Source organism: Saprolegnia parasitica (genome assembly GCF_000151545.1).
Source record: "Saprolegnia parasitica CBS 223.65 unplaced genomic scaffold supercont2.6, whole genome shotgun sequence".
Taxonomy (NCBI): domain Eukaryota; phylum Oomycota; class Saprolegniomycetes; order Saprolegniales; family Saprolegniaceae; genus Saprolegnia; species Saprolegnia parasitica.
In genome coordinates this window covers 300,883-322,718 of record NW_012156400.1, presented here as the reverse complement: position 1 = coordinate 322,718, position 21,836 = coordinate 300,883, and the positions used below count along the sequence as shown (strand labels likewise).

At 60.4% G+C, this 21,836-nt stretch overlaps 9 protein-coding genes across 9 annotated transcripts; 5 read left to right on the top strand and 4 right to left on the bottom strand.

Moving 5' to 3' along the window:
* Positions 1-570: 570 nt before the first annotated feature.
* On the top strand, positions 571-2,875 carry SPRG_02443 (hypothetical protein; the record flags this gene model as incomplete). The annotated part of the gene is made up of 10 exons (XM_012341019.1): positions 571-1,108; positions 1,159-1,306; positions 1,352-1,661; positions 1,706-1,789; positions 1,834-1,897; positions 1,949-2,036; positions 2,096-2,249; positions 2,298-2,454; positions 2,500-2,617; positions 2,665-2,875. The coding sequence occupies 10 exons, from the start codon at positions 571-573 to the stop codon at positions 2,873-2,875; spliced, it is 1,872 nt and encodes a 623-aa protein (XP_012196409.1).
* A 1,731-nt stretch (positions 2,876-4,606) lies between these two features.
* Positions 4,607-5,068, top strand: SPRG_02442 (hypothetical protein; the record flags this gene model as incomplete). The annotated part of the gene is made up of 2 exons (XM_012341018.1): positions 4,607-4,816; positions 4,863-5,068. 2 exons carry the CDS (start codon positions 4,607-4,609, stop codon positions 4,989-4,991), a joined length of 339 nt encoding a protein of 112 aa, XP_012196408.1. The 3' UTR covers positions 4,992-5,068.
* SPRG_02441 (hypothetical protein) lies at positions 4,975-5,552 on the bottom strand. The gene has a single exon (XM_012341017.1). It carries the CDS (start codon positions 5,543-5,545, stop codon positions 5,066-5,068), a length of 480 nt encoding a protein of 159 aa, XP_012196407.1. The 5' UTR covers positions 5,546-5,552; the 3' UTR covers positions 4,975-5,065.
* A 47-nt stretch (positions 5,553-5,599) lies between these two features.
* Positions 5,600-9,274, top strand: SPRG_02440 (hypothetical protein; the record flags this gene model as incomplete). Its single annotated transcript, XM_012341016.1, has 9 exons — positions 5,600-5,654; positions 5,708-5,826; positions 5,879-6,550; positions 6,601-6,930; positions 6,986-7,111; positions 7,163-7,777; positions 7,823-8,145; positions 8,190-8,292; positions 8,339-9,274. The coding sequence occupies exons 1-9, from the start codon at positions 5,612-5,614 to the stop codon at positions 9,272-9,274; spliced, it is 3,267 nt and encodes a 1,088-aa protein (XP_012196406.1). The 5' UTR covers positions 5,600-5,611.
* A 429-nt stretch (positions 9,275-9,703) lies between these two features.
* SPRG_02439 (hypothetical protein) lies at positions 9,704-10,263 on the top strand. Its single transcript, XM_012341015.1, has 2 exons — positions 9,704-9,861; positions 9,909-10,263. The coding sequence occupies exons 1-2, from the start codon at positions 9,723-9,725 to the stop codon at positions 10,160-10,162; spliced, it is 393 nt and encodes a 130-aa protein (XP_012196405.1). The 5' UTR covers positions 9,704-9,722; the 3' UTR covers positions 10,163-10,263.
* A 681-nt stretch (positions 10,264-10,944) lies between these two features.
* On the top strand, positions 10,945-12,028 carry SPRG_02438 (hypothetical protein; the record flags this gene model as incomplete). The annotated part of the gene is made up of 2 exons (XM_012341014.1): positions 10,945-11,793; positions 11,838-12,028. 2 exons carry the CDS (start codon positions 10,945-10,947, stop codon positions 11,982-11,984), a joined length of 996 nt encoding a protein of 331 aa, XP_012196404.1. The 3' UTR covers positions 11,985-12,028.
* A 184-nt stretch (positions 12,029-12,212) lies between these two features.
* SPRG_02437 (hypothetical protein) lies at positions 12,213-16,678 on the bottom strand (the record flags this gene model as incomplete). Its single annotated transcript, XM_012341013.1, has 16 exons — positions 12,213-12,581; positions 12,624-12,922; positions 12,964-13,062; positions 13,110-13,353; positions 13,401-13,487; positions 13,539-14,196; positions 14,237-14,328; positions 14,375-14,473; positions 14,525-14,699; positions 14,747-14,978; positions 15,026-15,058; positions 15,107-15,261; positions 15,308-15,445; positions 15,495-15,966; positions 16,019-16,113; positions 16,159-16,678. The coding sequence occupies 16 exons, from the start codon at positions 16,676-16,678 to the stop codon at positions 12,224-12,226; spliced, it is 3,756 nt and encodes a 1,251-aa protein (XP_012196403.1). The 3' UTR covers positions 12,213-12,223.
* A 356-nt stretch (positions 16,679-17,034) lies between these two features.
* SPRG_02436 (hypothetical protein) lies at positions 17,035-20,046 on the bottom strand (the record flags this gene model as incomplete). Its single annotated transcript, XM_012341012.1, has 4 exons — positions 19,175-20,046; positions 18,978-19,128; positions 18,571-18,927; positions 17,035-18,525 (listed from the first exon to the last, which is right to left on the bottom strand). Exons 1-4 carry the CDS (start codon positions 19,990-19,992, stop codon positions 17,035-17,037), a joined length of 2,817 nt encoding a protein of 938 aa, XP_012196402.1. The 5' UTR covers positions 19,993-20,046.
* An 891-nt stretch (positions 20,047-20,937) lies between these two features.
* On the bottom strand, positions 20,938-21,750 carry SPRG_02435 (hypothetical protein; the record flags this gene model as incomplete). Its single annotated transcript, XM_012341011.1, has 1 exon — positions 20,938-21,750. One exon carries the CDS (start codon positions 21,748-21,750, stop codon positions 20,938-20,940), a length of 813 nt encoding a protein of 270 aa, XP_012196401.1.
* Positions 21,751-21,836: the final 86 nt, after the last annotated feature.

Genomic DNA, 21,836 nt, shown 5'->3' with positions numbered 1-21,836 from the left:
ACAAGCATGGATGATATTTGCAGCGACCTTTTCGGCTTTGAAAATGCCAATCAATCATGCGTCGGCGGTCGTGTCGCGCTGGGTTGTGGTGGGACATGCGGGCAGAGTTATTATAGCAATGTAGTCGCTACCTTGGGCCGGTAGAGGCTAGGGTGCATCGCTGCCACGCCTCGAAGCGTGCGAGGACCATGCAGCGATCGATGTGCTGCTTGATGATGAATGGGCCGCTTTCTCTAATCCGCCGGCTTCTCGAAGCTGGCAGCGTGAGCCTATTAACACCTGACACACTGCAATCGGTGTTTACTCGTTAAAGCCAATCGCTGCATCTGCTGGAGGATTGCATGCCCGTGCGTCTATGGACCGTCCTAGCTATTACAAGGTCGCTTCATGACGATGCATGCCCGATGCTTGAGCGCGCATGAGCTCGAGTGCCTCCATGGGCAAACAATCCATCTCTCGCCGATAGAAGAGCATCAACGAGGCCTGCTCTATAAAAGATGATATTCGTTAAGTTCTCGTTGAAGCTCGGGCCATCTCACATTTCAATCACCCGTTGCGATCCTCGTCGCCATGACCTCGCAGAAGCAGCTCGCGATGGCCGCTGCTGCCGCCGGCGCCGCCTACCTCTTGGACCGGCAGACGCTCGTGTCCCACGACATCACGGAGCACGCATCGCTCATCGGCGTGCTGCTCAAGATGCGGTACCTCGCGTACCGCAACACGCGCATCCCGGACATTTGGGAGGACCTCGTCGACGCACATCCGTCCAAGGTGCTCATTGTCTTTGAAGGCCGCGAGTGGACTGCGATGGAGCTCGACACGCTCATGAACCGGGTGGCGCACTGGGCGATCCGATCGGGCCTCACGCCCGGGTCCGTCGTCGGCCTACTCATGGAGAACCGACCAGAGTTTGTCGCAATCTGGATGGGCCTCGCCAAAGTCGGCGTCGTTGCTGCGCTCATCAACACGCACGTGGCGTACGACGGTCTCCTCCACTGCATCAAGATCTCGAAAGCATCGATCGTCATCTTTGGCGCCGAGTGCTCGGCCAAGATGGACTCGGTCGCCGACCAGCTCGCCGATCGCAGCCTTGTCTGCTACCGTCCCGGTACGCCTTGGACACATATACAGCAGCAACAGCGACTCACCACGGCCTAGATGCAACACACGCCTCGCTTCCGAGCTACGCGACGTCGCTCAACGTGGCGCTGCAAGAGGTCTCGTGTCGTCGCCCGCCGATCGCGATGCGCGCCAACGTCTCGACCAACGACATGGTGCTCATGATTTACACCAGTGGCACGACCGGGTAAGGTCCGCGTTGTCTCGTTTTCTGTCAATCTTTCAATACCAGGTTGCCCAAGGCGGCGCGTATCGAGCACTCGTCTGTGATGCTGCGCTCGATGGCCATGGTCGTCAAGACGGGCGCGACGCTGCACGACCGACTCTACTGCCCGTTGCCGCTCTACCACACGTCGGGCGGCAACCTCGCGGTCGGCATCATGCTCTTTGCCGGCACGACGCTTGTGCTCTCGCGGCAATTCTCCACGTCGCGTTTCTGGGGCGAAGTCCGCACGAACAAGTGCACGATGATCCAGTACATTGGCGAAATGTGCCGGTACCTCCTCAACGCGCCGCCGAGTGCGCTCGACCGCCAGCACCACGTACGGCCATCGTCACATGCTCTGGAATCCAAGGCGACTCGTAGGTGCGCATGGCTATCGGCAACGGGCTCCGTCCTGACATTTGGTCGCCATTCCAAGATCGCTTCAACATCCCCGCCGTCTGCGAGGTACTCATAGTATAGTCCAACACACGAGTTGACGTCGAGGCTAGTTTTACGGCGCGACCGAAGGCGTCGCTGGCTTTATGAATGTGTGCCGCGACCGGGCCGAGCGCGGTGCGTCGTGACGCGTCGTGCGTCAGAATCGGATGTCATTTTGATGCATAGGGCACCTGGGCAAGACGGGCGCCTTCGCCAACTTGATTGCGGGCTACGCTGTCGTCGAGTACGACGTGGAGAACGACGTGCTCGTCCGGTACGACGACGGAATGATCAACCCTATCCCCAAGGACGACGATGACGTGATTCGATTAGCGGCAAGGACGGCTTTCTCAAGCAGTGCCCGTTTGACCACGTGGGCGAGCTCGTCGTGCGCGTTCGCATGCACGACCCGTCGTTCAAGTTTCAGGGCTACTACGACAACAAGGAAGCCGACGCGAAGAAGCTCGTGTCCAACGCGTTTGCCAAGGTACGTGCAAAAATGCTGCTGCTTTGGTCAATGGGACGAGCGAACTAGGGGGACCTCTATTTTCGCACGGGCGACCTCTTCCGCTACGACCACGCCCGCCGCTGGCATTTCATGGACCGCGTCGGCGACACGTTTCGCTGGAACGGCGAGAACGTCGCGACGAGCGAGGTGGCCGAGACGCTCTCGTCCTTCCCCGGGCTCTCGGGTAAATTGCGACGATGACAAGCAGAACCAATCGCATGGCGGATAGATATCTGCGTCTACGGCGTGAGTGTGCCCAACCGCGACGGTCGCGCGTGCATGGCGGCCATGGTGTTTGAGGATCTCGACCTCGACGCGTTCGCGGCCTACTGCACCCTCAAGCTCCCGTACTCGGCCATTTTGAAAGACGATGCGGTAGAATGTTGACGCGTAGATCGTACGCCGTGCCCCGGTTTCTGCGGCGGCTGCCCGCGATGGCCGTGACGGGCACCATGAAGCACGAGAAGGCCAAGCTGCGTGCCCAGGGCACCGACTTGGTCCAAGTCGACGGCGACGCGCTCTACTACCTGGACAAGGCCAACGGAACGTACGTGCCGCTGACAAGAGACAACTACCACCACGTGCTCACGTCCTCCCGCCTCTGATTGCCGGCCTCGCGTCGTCGTAATTCCAGTACACTGTGTGCATCCATGGGTAGTATTGTACTAGTAGCTCGCGAGCCAGTGCTACGTGATAACGTTCACTCGAATGGCGGCGGCTTGGCGCCGAGTCAGTGCAGAGATTGCACGCAGTCTATAGCAGCGTCAACGCACTGGATCAATCGCGAGCCGAGGACATCCAAAGCAGAAAGAAGTTCAACCCAACCAAAAAAGATCCTTGGCTACTCGTTGAGTCCCACTCGGACGGTGGCGGCACATCACGCTCGCGCAACTGCCGCGTAATTTCGTCGCAGCCGACAATCCCATCCACGTTCTAGGCGCCACGACCACCAACAGATCAAGAGATCGGCGGAGCACGGTAGGCTAAGGCAATCCGAGCTGCTCGAATGGATCGGTTGTATCGTTCGGGCAGCTTATCAAACTCCATGGAAATGGGGTCCGATTGAAGCCCATCTCGCCGCTGGAGAGGAAGGCGATGCGCACCGACGCCGACGACGGAAGAAGCCCGCATGCGGCAGAACGTAGTACTGTAGCATCGATCACTTGATGTGGGATGGCCGACTAGCGAAATCTACCATCATCACCGCTGCCCCGCCACCGGTGGTACCGTGTCTTGGCGTGCCATAGACACTGCACTTGTGCGTGCGGTTGACGCATCCGCGTTTGCACTCGTGTCTCGGGTTCCTGCACCCGCCACTGCACTGGCGCTGTAATCTCATGCAGCGGTGACGTTTAGAGCGTTGCGGGACGGACGCTCGGTGGCGCATCGAAGGCGGCTCCTCGTCAAAATGCTGCCGACTTGCTACATATCCTTGCAGGGGATCGGCCGTGCGCGTCGCTCATTGGTGCTCGCAACGACGAGTGTGTGCGATTATGCTAGGCGGAGTATGCGACAAGCCGCTGGTGGATTTGTTGGCGGGCCACATTTCGTACGGCAATCTGGGATTGTGAACGCGGCATTGGCTGTAAACGTCCGAGCGTGTACCACCCAGAGCACCCAGCAGCAGACGACCGCCATGTCGCGCCGCCCGCTTCCACACATCTTCCTCGTCGTTATCGAGGAACAGGCTCTCCGTGCATGCGCCTCCGTGAGCCTTGTGTGGTGGTCGTGGCGCGTCCCACTGCGGTTTGAGTGCAACGTCGTCGACCGAGCTGCTGCATCTTCCAGTGTCTCTCGATGGTGGACAGGACTGTCGCCGCTTTGCACGAGGCGTACTGTTGTGTGTCGGACACGCCAGTTGGCTAAACGCACCCAAATCCACCGCGACGTGTTGGTTGGTCGCCGCTCGTCGTGCTACTACGGTCCCAATGATCACGTTTGGGTGCGCATTTCCAAGCCGATACAAACACTCGTGCAATTGTCGGGCATGACCGTGTGGCTCGGCTGCCGCGTCGCCATCGGGGGCGCGTGAAAGTTGCGTGCGATTAACGACGCCGTCGACAGGATTTTTGAAAATTAGACAAATCCTGCGTGTGTGACATAAAGTACTGTGCAGAGAACGGCCTGTTTTATATCGGTCGTGGACTTCGAGCGCGACCGCGATCCATACAAATGCCAAGTGGTCCAAGAGCAATTTCGGAAAAACTTCGTCGAAGTTCAAACTCCAGCCATGTAGCGGCGCGCCAGGTGGTGCGCGGATGCGAGACTGGCGCAGCAGTGGGTCCAGTGCATTCTTCCTTTTGCTCCGTCTGCACAAAATGCACTCGTCGCCGCCGATGATCGTCTTCTTCCTGCTTGTCGCGGCCGCCCACCTCGTCTGCGCCCGGGACAACAGCAGCAGCAGCTCCTCCTTCTCCTTCAACGCCTCCAGTTTGCACTTGACCGAGTCCGCGTCGTGCTTGGCCATTGACGCGGCGATGGCACCCATGTGCGGCGACCGTGCACGCCAGTATGAGCACAAGTGCGAGAAGCAGTGCGTCCACGCGGTCGAGCAGCTTTTGCGGGCGAACGATGTTGACAACATGTGCCGAGTGGAAGGTCGTGCGCCACCTCCAAAACACGCAGTGCACCGAGGGCTTGTTCGGCCTGCGCTCGATGAGCGTCACGACGATCGCGTCCGCCTTCCTCAGCGTCTTTCTCCTCTTTTCGTGCACGAGCTAAGGACGCCGGACGGACCATATTGATAGGATAGAATCAACTTATTTTAACGCAGGAATAGATGCGCCATTGGCACCCTACGACGAGGATCTTGACACGAGCGGCTGGCTCGGGTTGTGCTCGAGGAGCCACGTTCCTAGCATCGCGACCGCGTTGAGCCCCATGGGCTTTTCCTTGCAGAGCACGATGAGGCCGCGCTGGAGCACGTCCAGAAACGTCTCGGTCCCCACTCTCGTCGTCGTCAAGTACACTTCGGCGGCCGCGCCGCTCGCAATCGGCTCGGGCTGCCGCACACCCGGCAGCGTCGAATGCAGCTGCGGCTCCTGCGTAGGGCTCACGACAAAGAGAAGCGACTCGGCGAGGCGGGCGCAGTCGAGCGGTGACTTTGTCAAGCCCGCGGCGGTGAGCTCTTGCTTTGTGAACGCGCGCGAGAAGACGACGTTCTTGGACGTCTGGGTCGCGACAACGACGACGCCTGCGGGCTCGACGTCGTGCACGGCGACGCGATAGTCGTCGCCGTTGAGGAGCAGTCCCGTGCTGTAGAGCAGGCCTGGCATCGCGTTGGGAAAACCGACTGTGAAACCGAGGATGGTGTTTGCTATTTTCGGCGCGCTTTTGTTTGCATGACGACGCCGCACGTCGACGCGGCGCCAGGCCACGGCCACGGTACAGTGGCCATGCCACGCGTCCTCTCACCACTGTCTTGTCTTGGGTGCAAGGTGGTGACGCCAAGCGGACCAAGGTCACGTTGGTTTTGGACGCGGCGATCGACGACAAGCTGCTTATGACACCCAGCTTTCGCTACAAGTTTATCGACGGCAGCAAAAAGGCGACACCGGTAGGAATGAATCCCACCCGCGCATGACTCATTGTAGGACGGGGATGCATAGCCCGTGGGTACGTGGGCGCCGGCCATCCCGCCGCACGCGGTGGCGAGCACGACAGTAGAGGCAAGCCCAAAGCTCGCAGTCGTCGACCGGCGCAGTAGCCGCGCGCTTCCCGTCGAAGGCGGGAGCGAGCCACTCCCGGAGCTAAAGCTCCTTCGCTACGAGCACCATGTACCGGACATGGAAATCACCGAGGCGATGGCCATCAAGCTCCACGAGAACCCGATTGTGACGTTCTTCTTGGTCGACCACTCACCCTCGCAGGCGACTGCCGTCAGCGGCGTTGGCCGCAACTTTCTCTCGTTTTTTGAAGTCGACTTGAGTCCACTTCTTGGCGGCGACACAACCGTCGAGTGCGCGTGGGGTGAGCTGCCCAAGGAGAGCTCCTTGTCGCCGTGCGTGCCGTTCATTCCCGCGGCCGGCCTGCGGTCGTTCATCGTCCGCATCAAGACGGACCACGGGTTCCTCCCGGCGAAGCGCGCGCAGGCGCTCAACCCGCTCACCCTCCACTTGCGCAAGGCGACGCACCTTCCTGGCATCACCGTCAGCGCCAAACCGCTGTACCAGTACATCACGCCGACGCCGTTTACAGCACTCACAAAGTGCTGCGCTCCGGCGTACGCGTCGATGCGCTTCCTCAACCACCGTCTCGTCCGGACACCCGGTTTACTCCAGGTAACGAGTGCACGCCATTATAGGTTCCCTAGCCTCCGTCAATCCTTTAGGGCAAATCGGTCGCGTGGCAGTTCAAAACGACCTTTCTCTGTGGCCACTTTGAGTGGCTAGCGCTGCAAGAGAGCTTTGCCGCGGGGCACGTGCTCGTCGAGGTGCACGACCGAGACGTGCGCCTCGAGAAGGCCTACGAGGCGCTCGTGCACAAGTGGGAGGGCCTCGTTGCCGGCAAGCAAGTCGGCGACGAGCATGCGCGTCCGCTCGACATCTTTGCTGTCGACGACATCGCCAAGGCAGACATCCAAACGCTCTTCTTCCAGCAGGCGGGCGACCGCAACGCGCATGGTGTCGCGACCTTTCGCTTCTACGAGCTGCTCAACACAGTTTGTCTCAAGAAGATGGCGAAACCCACTTGATGCAATGACATGTGCTGCGTAGACGCATTTACGACCCAACCACGAAGGACCCTTTCTGCAGCTCAAATTTGCCGCCGACATTGTGCAGCACAAGCGACGGCAGCCGCCCAAAGAAGGCACCGACGACGCCGAAGACGACTTGTCTCAGGTACACGCTGCCGAGTTGTGGGGAGCGAGCCTGCACCTTGGTGGTGGATAGGTCGAGAAACTCGTGCGCGTGCCGGGCGCATACCTGAGCCACAACTCGACGATGCACCTCGGTGCGACGTTGGGCTTCCCGCTGATCAAGCCGACGCGGCGTCCGTCCTTGCAGGCGCCGGCCGACCGCAGCCTCTTTAGCCGCCTCGTGCTCGTGGTGCCCTACGACGACACGGAGTCTGTCCAGGCCGTGTCGCGGGCGATGGAAAAGGTCAATGGCGCGGCGCTGCCCGGTGCACCCCTTCGGTCCTACCAGCTCACACCGATGCAAAAGCAGGCGGCCGACGCCGGCGACCTCAACATCCTCACGGGCTTCCAAGTGCTGGACACGGATCTGCGCATGATCGTACTCGAAGGGCTCGCGGAGGCGGGCATGGCTGTGGCCCACGCCAGCATTCCCCGCAGAGGACCCAACGTCCAAGGCGGGTACCACATGTTTGCCAACCACGACGTGCGCTTCTCCCAGCGCCTCTACTCGGCGTTCGACGTGGATCTCAAGCGCATCAAGCTGCGGGACCCGCTGCCCGACATCATCAAGCGGCCCGAGCTGTACATGCGCTCCAAAGTGTCAGAAAACTGCTTCCAAGCGCTGAACCGTCTCCAAAACGTTCGCAAGGTACTCGTGCGTGCAAGGTGGATATCGGATAAGAGTCCATACTAGGCGAGCCGCCTCGCGGAGCTGCGCGACTTGGACTTGTTTCCGCTCGTGTCGATGCTACTGGAAGTTGAAAGCAAGTACGGCGAAAGCATTACGCTCGAAGACATTCATGGTGTCGACAATGGCCACGTCGCTGTTCCCCGACGCATGACGTTGGACTGTCTTGACAAAGACGTGGTCCAAGCCGCGCTAAGTTCTTTATCGGCGACCAAGCACCACTCCCCACACAGCTCACTGCGCCTCAAGGCCGCGACAGACGCGAGCAACCCCGCGTACGACCAAGCCAAGCGCGAGTGGCAGCCGAGAGATTACGTCGATGAGCGCCGGTTGATCGCATACCGTCGTGGCTGGATGACATTAACGTGTGTAGGCGCGAAAAAGCCGTGGCGGACGAGGCGTTTGCGGCCGCAAAGGCCAACGAGCCGCCGCGCGACGATGCGCCCGTGTATATTTACAGCGGACAGAAGCTTCGGGTAGAGAGAGCCCAGCAACATGTCGTCGCTCAAGAGAGCTGGTTAGACCCAAGACTTGGAGAAGGATGCGATGCGCGCCCGGCTCGCCAAGGACCGGCACGCGACCTTTACGGACAGCGAAGAGTTCAACTCACTCACGTGGAGTCTCGTGGACGAAAACAGGCTCGCGCAAATCGCCGAAAGCACCAGCAAAGCGTTGTACACGACGCCATCCGGCTTTGTGTACCCGCCGCCGCGCCAGCCCAGCGAGTTTTACAAGCACGAGAAGGCGCCGAGCGCCGCGCGCTGCGAAGAGCTCTCGGCGCCGTGGATCGAGAATCTGTACCACCCCCAGCCCGTCGAGCGCGACACCGTCGATGTCGGCGCGAAAGCGGCCTTCGACAGTCTTCCCTCCAAAGACATGATCTTTGGCGGTACGAATGCAGACGGCACACCGAACGTCGAGTACTTCAAGTCCGTGCACCTCGTCGGCGACGGACTCGCCAAGGAGATGGAAGACGCCAAGGCCAAGGAGCACCAAGAGTGGCTCGATAAGCTCGTTGTTGACCACGACAATCTGCGGTTCATTGCGCATGGCGACATCATGGGTCAAGGGCGCACCAAGCCGTCGCCCTTGGACAAGCCGCGCGACATCCTGGATGGCCCGCCGCTTTCGAAACCCATTCGCATCGTACGCAACGCCAAGCTCCCGAGCGGCAAAGCTGTGCGCCTCACGGCCGCGCCCGTCTCAATCCTCTGCGGCGAAGCGTACTCGGGTGGCGCCAAGGCCCAGCTCTTGCGGACGTACGACCCAACCGGGTTTGTCGCGCAGGACGACGACGGGCGCCCAAAAGACTTTTTGTTCCCGTCCGTCACCGAGATCCTCGTTCCGCGCGTGAACCGCCATACGACCGTGCTCAAGCCGAGACGAGAGCTCACGTCCGCCGAGCGCACGGGTCTCATTTGGAAGAACATGGTCGGGACCAACCAAGAGTCGTCGTGATCGTCGCTTCAACGTGCGTCTCCGGCTGCCACGTTTGGCCACTGTGGGCTAAACGCACCCAACACGGAGGATTTTGTACTAGGTCGTTGTATGTACCCATCATACATCGCACGATGCCAGCCAAGAGCACATCAAGCGGGCCCAAGGTGTACGAAATGAACAGCCTATGGGATGTCGAGTGCCATCAGCGCCAAGAAGATACTCGTGCGGCCCTTCACGCGTGCGGCGCTAGCGTGGCAAAGAGTGGTGGGTTTAGACTGTAGGCGGGCGAGAAACCGGTCGTTATCCGGATGGTCGAAGCCCGATTCATTGCACTTGATGTTTGTATTTGATCCGATTCGAACTTTACAAGTCGAACAATCGTGGGGTATACAAACGGCGTGATGTAGGGTACCATCCGGATGCGCGGTTTGTCTGGATGGACACAGACGCATTTGCCGTGAGGAAGATGGAGGAACAAGGCCAGGTCGTCCAGCTCACGCAGGAAGAGCATGCTGCCCACATGGCGCAGATGGAGGCGCAGCTCAAGGTCTTCTGGGCAGGGCAGCTGGCCGAGATGGAGAAGCTCGAGGTCGGCAGCGAGCAAGGTACTCGCACTCGGTCTTCTGGACAAGGACTCACTTGCTGGACGTAGACTTTAAGAACCACAACGACCTGCCGCTGGCGCGCATCAAGCGTATCATGAAGTCGGACGAGGACGTGCGCATGATCAGCGCGGAGGCGCCCGTGCTCTTCGCCAAGGCCTGCGAGATGTTCATCCTCGAGCTTACGTTGAGATCATGGGGCTACTCGGAAAAGAACAAGCGCCGGACGCTGCAGAAGGAAGACATCCAAACTGCGATCCGCAACACGGATATTTTTGACTTCCTCGTCGACGTGATCAACTAAGCGCTCGCGTCCCTCGTGGTGCCACATCCCGACAACAAGAACACACACCTTATTAGTAGTAAACCAATGTATCTCGCCTGCTTGTCTCGCTGCATTTGCGCACCACGATACCAGCAAACGACCCCTCGAAGCGCCGCCCTTTGCTACGTCTCCGTTCGCTGGAGCGCCCGCCAGCTGTAGGCACTACTATTAGTACTGCCTCAGCTCGCGCTGTCTCTGTACAGTATGCGTTCCCTCGCCACAGCGCAATAGACAATGGGCCGTTGACTTGGCAAAGCAGTAACAAGCGGCTCTTTGTCCGTTGCGCTGTGGCGAAGACAACGTCGGGTCCGAGCGGATGTCTCGACCTGCCCTTTTTATCGCCGCTTGCTTGTCTATAGCATGTCGTACACGTGGGACATGGTCGGCGTCGGAAATGACGTGATACCAACGCGCAGCCTTGGCGCATGCACACATTTGACGAGCCTTTAGGAAGGTAGCGGCAGCGCTGGTGATGACAACTGCAGCGGTGAGCTGTTGCGGTGGGGACGAAGGCTTGGTCGTTCTGAGCGCGTCAAGTGGTGGCTCGGATCTGGTAGCACCAGAGCCACACACTCGAAGCGCCGTTAGTTCCGGGTTGAAGACGCTTCGGCGAACGCGCGTACTCAGTAGGACCAGACCGTGCCGGGAATCCTACGCAACCAGCAGCTTTTGATTGGCGGTTGCAGAAATGATCACGAAAACATAGTACTTCAACAAGGCAAACTCATGGGGCAAACTGGTTTCATTTTTAAAGTCGCGCCATGGCGAATAGTAGCTTCACTCTCTGCACGTACAACATCCGCTTCATCCTGGACCGCTGGGACGAGCGCCGGCCGTTCCTCGAGGACGCGCTGACGCGCACGGGCGCCGACGTCTTTGCGCTCCAAGAAGTCAACATTGGCCACTATTGGGGCCAGCACCACGAGCTTCGCGCGCTCCTCTCGACGCAAGACGCGGCGCTTTCTGCGTTTCCGTCGCCGGGTGCGCGCGTCTACATCCAGGCGATTCCGCTTCTTGGCTATCTCTTTCGGTGCGGCAACCCGCTCGCTGCGGTCTTCTACGATGGCTGCGCGTGGTTCAACAAGCGCTGCCTCGGCGCCATCTTGGGCCGCTTCACGCAAGCGATTTACCATCGCCCAATCCTTCGGGCGCTAACCTTTGTGGGCCTCGGCTCGGCTTGGGTCTTTGGCACGGCGCTGCTTGCCAAGGACGAGCTCGCGCCCGCCGCTCATGACACGCTCATCCTGAGCGATTGGAAGGTCGCCCAGTGCGTCCAGCTTACGGTTGGCGGCAGCGTCGTGCTGGTTGCCAACGTACACTTGTCGTCGGGCGGCGACGAAGAAGGCCTCCGCACCGACCAGATTACCAAGACGATCGAGTGGCTTCTCGCGATGCAGACAGAGACGATCGCAGGCATCGTCATTGTCGGTGATTTCAACTGCGTGCCCAACGGCGACTGCTACCGCGCGATTCAAGCGCTTGGCTTCCGCAGCGCGCACCAACTCATCCACGGAAAAGAGCCAGAAAAGACATTCCACCAGGGGCTCGAAGCCCCGACCAAGGACGTGGATGACGAGAAAACGCTCGACTATGTCTTTGTCTACGGCCAGGTTCGTCCATGTCCAAGCTGTGGATGGTCATGTTGCTTTTGTAGGTGACGCCGCAGACCATCAATGTGATTGGCACCGAGTGCTGCAACGACGACACAACGCTGTACCCCAGTGACCACTTCGGCCTCGTCGCCAAGCTCCTCGTTAGCGAATCGCCACGTCCTGCCGAGGCGGCAACCGCCGACGCTTAGTTGCATCGCTTGATGTTTTCACTATACAAGTCGTTCACCTCCCTTGTCTTCGAGCTCTTACAACAAGTAGTTGTTGGTGCAGGGCAGGGACCCAACTAAGTAGACGGGTATGTTGGCTGGACTACAATGATCCAGAAGGCTTGTCCATCGGTCCCACTGGCAACGTGTGCACAACGGAGAATCCAGTATTGACACCGAAAACGTGCGGCCATGGAGCCCACTTGAAGTGCACTGTATCGCTATTGCAGTGGAACGCTCAACGCTGCATCTTGTGACGGCTCGCTCGATGCAGCATTCACGAGGACGTGCAAGACAGCGTCCGCGTTCCGAAAGCACTTTGGTTTTGTCCACTGCGACTCGCCCGTCTTGGTGTTGAAGTAGTAGTACGCGTGGATGGCTTCGTCGTAGACCTTTTCGTAATTGGACTGGGCGAGGGCGATGGCGTCGCGGCGCGCGCGGCGAAGGCGGAAGACACCTTGGATGCGGACGGCCGCCGTGTCTTGGCTCACGTGCTTGGTCGTTCGTTTCTGGAGCGTCTCGAGCATGCGTGGCGCCGTCCACTGCGACACGCTCGTCTCCTTGTCATAGTAAAAGTACCTAGTCCCGTCGACAGTCGTCCATGACAGACACACGACGTACCGCTTGGTGTTGGGGTCGTACACCCGCTGGAACCGCTGGAGAAGCTGGGCTTTGCACTGGTCGCGAGCGTTCCGACGCCGAAAATGCGTCTGTAACAGCACGGCCGCCTCGTTGGCGTCCGTGATGCAGTACGCTCGCCGCCGATGTGGGCGACTCGTGGGTGTCACCGTTTCATTCGTAGCCAGCGTCGCGGCGTGCTCTGACGCCGATGCTGTGGGTACTGCTGCCACAGTACTCTCCAGCAGTGTCGTCGTCGTAGTTGTCGTAGTAGTAGTTGTCGTCGTCGTCGTCGTCGGGACCTACGCGCCAAAGTGATATGTGCAACGTCAGCGTGACATACCTTGTCGACCCAGAACGGCGGCTTGGTCCACGACACGGCGTGCGTTTGCTTGTTGTGGTAAAAGAAGGCCTTTGACGATGGATCCCAGATTTGCTCAATCTGTGCCGTGTGTTGATCACGCCATCACCGCAACACATCGTGCGTACCACGCGGTTGGCTTGTATGGCCGCGACGCGCCGGGCTTGGCGGGCGCGATATACCGTTTGGACCAAGATCGCGGCCGAGTCGGGCGTCAGAACCTTCTTCTTCCGCCGCTTTCGCCGCACTTTTGGCAGCACGAGCGTGCCGATGCCGTGGACGGCCTTTGGGACGCTCGCCACTGCGTTCTTGGTCTCCGCATCGACAAAGTAGTAGCGTTGCGCTGTCGGGTCCCACACTTTTGAAAGCGCTCTTGCAGCAGCTGGGCAAGGAGGCGGCGTGCGAGGCGGCCGCGGTACGTGCGCTGCAACGTCGACGCTGCCTCGTCTTCCGTTAACGGCGCCCGTCGACGCCGTCGCTTTTGCTGGCCAGCATCTCGGAGCCACCTACGATCGATGCCATCCGTTTTGAAGATGCAGCTCACACTACCATCGCACCTCGGTTTCGTCCACGTCACTTGCTTGGTGCGGGTGTTGTAGTAGTACGTGTTGCCTGTCGATGGGTCTAGCAGCGCGCGGTAGAGACGCCGCACGAGCTGCGCGACGGCCATGCGACCGAGCACACCTCGCGCCCAGCGCTGGAGCAGCACGATTGCGTCGTCTTGGGTTGACGGCCGCTTTGCCTTGATAGCGATCGCAGCACCAGGCTTTTCTCGAGTGCGTTTTCGCTGCAATGGCAGGTCCCAGCGCGTTGCGTTCGTGCAGCGGTCTCGATAAAAGGTCCGGCCCTGACGATCAGTGCACTTCTCGAACCGCGCGCGCAGGACGGTCGCCAGCTTCTTGCGCGATTTCCACCCACGGTAAAGGCCAGCAATGACGCTTGCAGCGTCATCGCGTGTGAGCGGTGGTTTCACATAGGCGTCATCGGGGTCTCGTATCGGGCAGTCCATGCTGATGGGCAGCAACGTTGGTCGTACCCACGTCTTGGCACGGCTGCACGTGTTGTAGTAGAAGAAGGCGTTGTGGCGGATCGAGAAGACGCGCTGGATGCGCTCGAGGAAGAGAGCATGGAGGAACCGAGTGCCCTGGCGCTGCCGCCACTTGCTCTGGACCTTGCGCACGGCTTCGTACTGCGTCATGGGACCCTCGCGACGCCCTAGACCAATGAGCTTCGCTCCTTTGCGCCCGAGAGATACCGTGAAACTCGCGGTTGTGTTTGCAGATCCGGCAGAGCTTGAGCTTTGTCAGCGTGATTTGGAACCCCGTGCAAAACCAGCACAGACGGCACCTGCCACCGCCCATGCGATCGATGCGTCGTTCAATCATGGGCGTACCGCGGGTGTAGCCATGCGTCGAGATCGACAGCTTCGATGCGATCGTCTTCTTCCTGGGCGGCTTGAGTTTTCTCGTACCGCTCGGCTTCGGGTTGCAGTCTACTCTCCACGTCAAAACGCCCGCCGACAACAAGCCGTCGCCGCACGTACCGCGGTACGACCTTGTCGGCAGACGTGAGTCGCATCTCCGTCGGTATACTACTCAAGTCGAGCGTGGGCACTTGGAGGCGCTTGGTCTGCCACAGCAAGTGGCGCGTCGGAGCTTCGTACAGCACCTCGTCGACGGGTAGCGTGCAAAAGATCGTGAACGATGCGCCGCAAGCCACTAGAAATCAGTCACATGGGAGGGTTCTGCGACGAATATCGACGCACGCGACGTTATCCGGCCTGGGGAGCGGTGCTTCGCAGAGAGAAGGTGTGGGAGGGGGCTAAAGGCGTCCTTGCTGCCCCACGTGTACAGGTGGCCTTGCACCGTCAGTGCGGCCATGTGCTGTAAGCCACATGCAATCATTCGCACGCTCTCGAGCGGATCGCTTGGCGCCTTCATTGGCGGCAGCGGCACCATTTGTGGGCTCTGCGCGACTTGGTTGCTGCCGAGCCCCAGCTAGACATGCTCATGAGACACCACGAGCTTGCAATACGTCGCCGTACTTGGCCGTACACGCCCGTGCCCCATGTAAACACCTATGTGACCGACGTGAGAGATCTTATCATCAAGAAGCCAGGTCGTACCGTCCCAACGCTTGCGCCTGGGCTCTCGGCCAAAATGGCAGCCGAGTGCCACGCACTGCACGCCACCGCGATCGCACAGCGGAACGGCGGCGACAGGCCTTCGATGCGCCTCGGTTCGGAGACGCGGGTGTCGCTTGTGCCAAGCCCAAGGCGGCCTACTCGCGTGGTTTGCTGGTTATCCAAGATGGAAGAGGCCGAGACCTCCGTCGTTGCAGCCCCACGCATACATATCGCCCGTGTCGGTCGCTACGAGCGAGTGCATGGCGCCGCAAGCGACCTTGCGCACATTCTTGCCGTCAAGCGCCACGACCCGCTGCGGCGTCGACACCGTCGCGTTGGCTACCGGCATTATTCAAAAGACACAGAAAAAGAGAATTAGCAAGTGTACCTCCCAGCCCCAGCCCCAGCTGCCCGTGGGCATTGCCGCCCCACGCATAGACGACGCCGTTCTGCTCCTTGACGTTGTCGCACGCGGCGAGCGAGTGCTGCGTGCCGACGCCAATCGAGATGGTCGTGAACGTCTCGGTGACGCCGACGAGGAACGGTGGCTGGCGCGCACGCACGGCGTGGTCGAGGCCGAGTTGGCCGTACGGATTGTTGCCCCATGTGTACATCTCGCCCGTGGACGCGAGCGCCGCCGCATGCGTGTGGCCGACGCAGAGCGATTGGATGTGGCCCATGCGAAGCGTCTGCATCGGGACAGGCGTCACGAGCCACTGCGCTGCGTACGGGTCGGTGAAGACGTCGTCGTCGCGCAGGGTGCTGCAGAGTCCGACTTGGGCCGCCAAGCCCGACGTTTTGCAGAGCCAGACGAGGCCCTTGGTCGTGTCCAGGGCGTACACGGCCTCCGACTCGAAGTTCTAGACGGTCATTGTGAGAGGAGACGCGCGAGGCTCTAGAAGTCTTCCGCACCGCAGCTACAGCCGATATGGTGCGACCACTGAGCGGTCGTAGAATGGTAGGTCGGCTTTCGGGTGTCGCGGCCAGCACGTACACGCCGCCTTGGGCTAGGAGCATGCTGTATGTATCGGTAGAAAGAATAGACTTGGTACCCTGCAGCCTCTTGTCGTTGGCGCGCGTCGCAGCTTCAATCGCCACGTCGCGTACGTGCAGGCGCAGGTCGATCCAGTGTTGGATCGACTGGATGATCTGGCCCTTCTTGCCCGTGAGCCCCGGGATCTCGAGCCGGAGCGCCAGATCCTCGAGCTCGGCGCGCTTGAGTGCGTGCAAGTCGACCTGCTGCCAGTGCGTCCGGTCGAAGAGCACGTGGAGGGCCTTGACGCGCGTCATGGCCATGCGCACGCGATACCGGTTCTCAATGTGGCGACACCGGGCCGCGTAGCTGCGGAAGAGCCGCTGGATCATACGTGCAGCGACGTCTTGCTTCTTGGCGCGCATGCGCAGCCCCCAAGTGAAGCGGCCTTTCTGCAGCGGGTGCTTTGTCTTCTTCATCTTCTTCTTCGTCTTGATGACCGTTGTCGCTGCCGTCGACGACGTGGAAAGGCCCTTGGATGGCGGTGGCGACGGTGGCGGCAACGGCACCGCGCTGCGAGGCTTGGGCAGCGGCCCCATGCTCCGTCTTTGAACGTTTCGTTGGCGCCGGTCCACCGTTTTGCAGAGTCATTGTTCGAAAGCTCGTGCAGAGTGCGTGCAAGTCGAGTCGTTCGTCGCGCAGGACCACAGTTGCATCTCGAGGTCCTACGCTATGGACACTTGCTTGAAGGCCTCCGTTGCCGCGAGTTTCCCGTTTGATAGTTCCCTCCAGAAAATAAGAATATCTTATATCCCTAGCCCTAGCCCCCCGCACACGACCAACTACAGGTGATGTGCGGCGATGACGACGAGCGAATGTGTAGCGATGCCGCCAAGGAGGACGAGACCTCAAAGATAGAAAGCGTCTATAGTGGTTTTGTTGCGGATCGTACTATCTAAAAGACGCCGACGAACCAGCGCTGGTACTTGTCGTACCAGCGCGTGCGCCAGTTGTCGAGCGACGTGTCGATGAGCTGGTGCACAAAGTCTTCGCACTCGCTGACGCTGAGCTCGGGCCGGAAGCGCTCGGCGAGCGCGTCAATCGTGCCCCGCGGGTCGCCGGCAAAGCACGGGAGGTCCTCGTTGCCCGCAATCATCATCTCGGCAAGGAGCGTGATGCGGTACCGGTACTTGCGCGCGACCAAGAACGACCGCACGCAGAGCGACCGGAACCGGCGGAACGCTGCCGAGCGCGGGCCGCCCATGAGTTCGACGAAATCCCCCGTGAGCTTGAAGGGCGCCGACTCAAAGTGGACTTGTCCCGGGTTGTTGCCGAGCATAAAGCCAAAGTCGATGTGGATGAGGTGGCCCTCGGCGTCCAGGAGGATGTTGCCGTTGTGCCGGTCCTTGATCTGCAGCAAATAGCACACAATCGAGTAGGCCGCGACCGACTCGACAAACGCCTTTTGCGCGGCCTGGCCCGACGACGTCGTCACGTCGCCAAACCGCGTCTCGAAGAAATCTGAGAGCGACACAAAGTTCGGGTGGTTGCGCTTGAGCGAGTCGAGCGAAATCGTGTCAGCGATCGCCTCGACGAGCCCCGAGGTGGAGGACGTCGCGAGCACATCGTACGGCCGCAAAAAGACGGGCAACTTGGCTTCCTGGAACACTTGGTGGAACTGCCGAATGAGCTGCGACGCGAATTGCTCTTGGCGTAAATCGTCGTTGGCCTTGACGATCACGGGCAGGAGCCGCCACGACGGGAGGTGCCCCCACGGCGAGAGCGCGCGAAGCCGGGCCTCCTTCTCTTCCCAGCGCTCCTTGAAGATGACGCACGGCAGCTCGCCATTCGAGTGCGGCGGTAGCGAGTACGTCGCTGGCTTGTCCGCCAGCAGCAGCTGGTCGTCTTCAAAGCGCGAGGTCGCCAAGTACCGGTCGGTGCTGTCGACGCGCCGCAGCCGCGTGTTGGCATGCTCGGGCGACAGACAATCCTTGGTCGGCGACGTCACGTCTGCGTCCATGACAACGATCGGCACTTGGATCGGCGCCGGGCGCGACGTGGCCCGCGGCGAAAACTGCGGCGGGTACGGGTAGTCGTAGCTCGACGTGCGCTGCGGTGACACTGGGTGCAACGGCTCTAAGTGCGCGCTCACCGAGCGCGACGACGCCGGGCGCGTCTTGGGCAGCGGCGTCGGCGGCTTGGGCTTGAGCGTATCGAGGAGTCCGTCCAAGAGCGTTGTCTCGGGCACGGCCGCCTCGCTCCAAAAGCCGAGCTTGCCCGGGTCCTGCGACTTGTTGTTCATGTCGCACGGCGTCGGTGGCTTGCTCGCGGCGCCGCCGATCGAGAGGCGGAAGCGGTGTTTGAACTGCGCAAAGCGGTCGACGGGCTTGGTCGCATACGAAAAGTAGTCGACGACTTCGAGGCAGAGCAGGTACGGCACGCGTTCCTACATATCATCTTTGAGACACTTTTGACGAGCGCGAGCACCCACCCGCGTGCTAAAGGTAAAGCTCTCCGAGATATGAATGCGCTTGATGCGGTGGAAAGGGTTGCCCACGGGCACAAAGAGCGAGAGGCTCGGAAGGTAGAGCGACTGCAGCTCCGAGAGCCACTCGCGGAGCTGCTCGTTGCGGAAGACGCGAGGAATCGCTCGGAGGCTCGACGAGAGCCCGGCAAGGCGGTTGATGAACATCGCGTTGAGCTCGAACGGGTTGGTCTGCGTCGCCGCATAGTCGCCGGCCTCCATCGAGGATAAATAGGCCCGCGGCGAGAGTGACGGGAACGTCTGGTAGTGCGTCTCGTCTGCCGAGTGCACGAGAAGCGCTTCGTCCTCGGTCGTCTCGCCCCGCTCGAGCGTCGGCGAGATGGCTCGGGCGCTTCGCCAAAGCCCTGGCGGACAAGAAGCCGCTCCGAGGGCTCGAGGCCACGCACCGAGATCTCGTCGATGAGCATCTGCACGCGCAGGCGCTTCTCGGGCGTCGCGTACGCGGGGCTGCCAACGCAGAAGGACTCGAGGTACCAGCGCATCTTTTGTGCAAACACGTGCGACCTAAACGAGCATGAGCAACATCGTAGTTGGCAGGTCGCGATCCTACTTGTTGCACTTGTCGAGGAGGATGAGGCTAATGTCGCCGTCGGTCGCTTGCTGGAAGGCGCCGAGGAGGAGGAAGCTGCACAGCTGCGGAATGTAAAACTCAAAGTCTTTTGGATCTTCGTCGGCAACGGCTTCGAGGCGAGCGGCTGCGTCGTCCTTGTGTGCGTACACACGCAGGATTGCGTCAAAGGTCGGGTCCGTCCGGAAACGAAACTTGGCCATGAGCGACGTCCACTTGGCCTGCCAGTTGTCGAGCTCAATCTTCTTGCGCAGCGTGAGGATGCCCTTCTCGAGCATCGAGTGCGAGTGGGAGAGCTTTGGCAAGCCGGCCTTCTCGCGCAGGAGCGCCTCGATCTTCTCCTCCTCGGCGTTGCCGCGCCGCTCGCGGTCGCGGTTGCGGCCAATGACGCACAGCACTTCAAAGCTCGTAGCGACGAGCGAGAGCACGACGACCGTCCACCAGTACGTCGAGTGCCACGCGTCTTGATGGTACACGCGAAAGCTCATGCTGTCGTTGACAAAGATCTCGACGAGGACGCTGAGGAGCGCGAGGACGCAGAGCTGGGCGCAGACGACGAGGAAGACAAAGAGGCGCGTCGAGCGGTACAGCGACTTGCGCGTGACGTAGACAACGTAGACGAAGAGGATCGTGCGCAAGACGGCGAGGACGACGACGCTGGCGAGGCTCTGCTTGAAGTCGAGCGCGTTGGCCCAGTCGTGGGCCAGCACCTCGCTGCGCCCTGTGAGCGTCGGCGCGGCCACGTAGAGGCCGGCGAGGGCGAGCTCGAGGAAGAGGCCGCAGGCAGTCGACGCGAGCATGTGAATGGGCGGTCGATGCGCCAACCAGCAACCGAACGAGCGAATCCAAGATTCCGGCGCTCCCGCACCGAGAAAGTGGCAAAAATTGCACTCGGTGTTTGTATGCGAAATGTATTTTATTTTTATGCGCCGCGGCTACCCTATACACGGTCCGAGTCGAGGGCCGAGTGATATCCCAATCCTCTAGCAATGCATACCTCTACTATTGCATGTATTCATAATACGATACAGCCCTTAAACGGTTAGTCTAAAACCTTTCCGAATCGATATGAAGACAAAAGCGATACTTGAAGCCATGCCCGGGTTGTGCTGGCGGCTTCAACGGCCGCTGAGAAACGCAAGGAGCGTTGGGATTGTGGCTTGGGTGCGCTTCATGGGCCATCGTCGTCGCCCAACGAGTAGCATCCGCTCTGCGTAGATAGTATCCCGCGGTGGTTCCTTGCGGCAGAGACTTTAGATTGCTGCAATCCGCGAGACCTCGGTGCATAAATACACAGCAAATATCTAAGTGATAACCCCAGCCCTGGCCATCGCACACCTGCGATCCGATCGATCACGATGGCGCGTTGTGGAGCGTTAAACACAAGGTCGCTGGGGCAAGTGCTGGTTTGCTCCAGCAGCGACGACCTCTGTGTCCTCGACCGAGGCTGCAAGCAAGCGCTCACGAGTACACTATCGAACAGAGTTGCCGGCGGAAGACCCGTTGGTTCGACGCAGCTGCGCACCGGGCACGCGACAGCCCATGAATAGATGGGGCACACATCTCCCAGCCATAGGAACATGCTCAACGTACGGTATCCCACGTCATCGCTGTACAGCCTTCCAAGCTCATGCAGTCTTTTACTCCATTGTACTCGAGATTTTTAGGAAGACGCTTTCTTTCTCAACGGAAACTTTTGCAATTCATACAAATGGATGGCGCAACGCAAGTCGATCTGTGGACGACTAGACGAGGCGCGTGGGCATGCGCCCAGAAGCGACCTTGCTGCGCTGCTTGTCGAGCGTCGCCTGCAAGTTGCTCGTCGCCTTGGCGTTCGACTTGCGCTCGCCCTTCTTGCCTTGCTGCATGTGCACGGCGGCAAAGAAGCACGACGTCGCGTACGAGACGGTCGCAGCGACCTCCATGTAGTACGACGCACCGAGGCGCAAGCGCTGGCCCGACGGCGCTTGGCCGCTCCAAACGATGAACGCGATCGCGGACCAGATCGTTGCAAGGCCTGTCATCATGGCGGCAAAGCCCACAATGCACGACCCGTTGCGCGCGCAGCAGACGCCGGCGAGAAGGAGGCAGAAGGCAAAGGCCCCAAAGATGGGGCTCAGCATTGCGAACGCGAGCGACGCCTTGCCCTTGGCGCTGCATGTGTTGGTCAAGAAGGCGTCGAACGTTGCTTCGTCAATGTCGAGCACGGTAGAGAGAAGGCGCTTCTTGGAGCCGCCGTCTTGGGCGAACGTCGCGCACGCGCCGTGGTTGGGCAGTACGATGGTCGAGTTGGCGTCCGTCGCGTTTAAGTCCACACGGACATTGCGGCTGCTGCTGTAGTAGAGGTAGCACTGCCCCGTCGTCTGCACGCTTTCGTCGAGCCCATGCGAGCCGGACTGGAGGAACGAGACGTCGGTGCAGTAGCCCCACACGCCAGCTGTGAACGTCGCCGATGTCATTTGGCCGTTGTTCGAGTACGCGAGGAGAGACCAGAGCGGGAGGCCCGCAGCGAAGGCCGAGAGAACCACGGCGGCGGCGCTGGCCGCGACGCTAAGCATTCCGACGCAGGAGCATGGCATGGTCGGGCGTTGCTGGCCGGAGGCAATTTCACAACTGCTGTGCAACCGCTACTATTTGTCCGGAT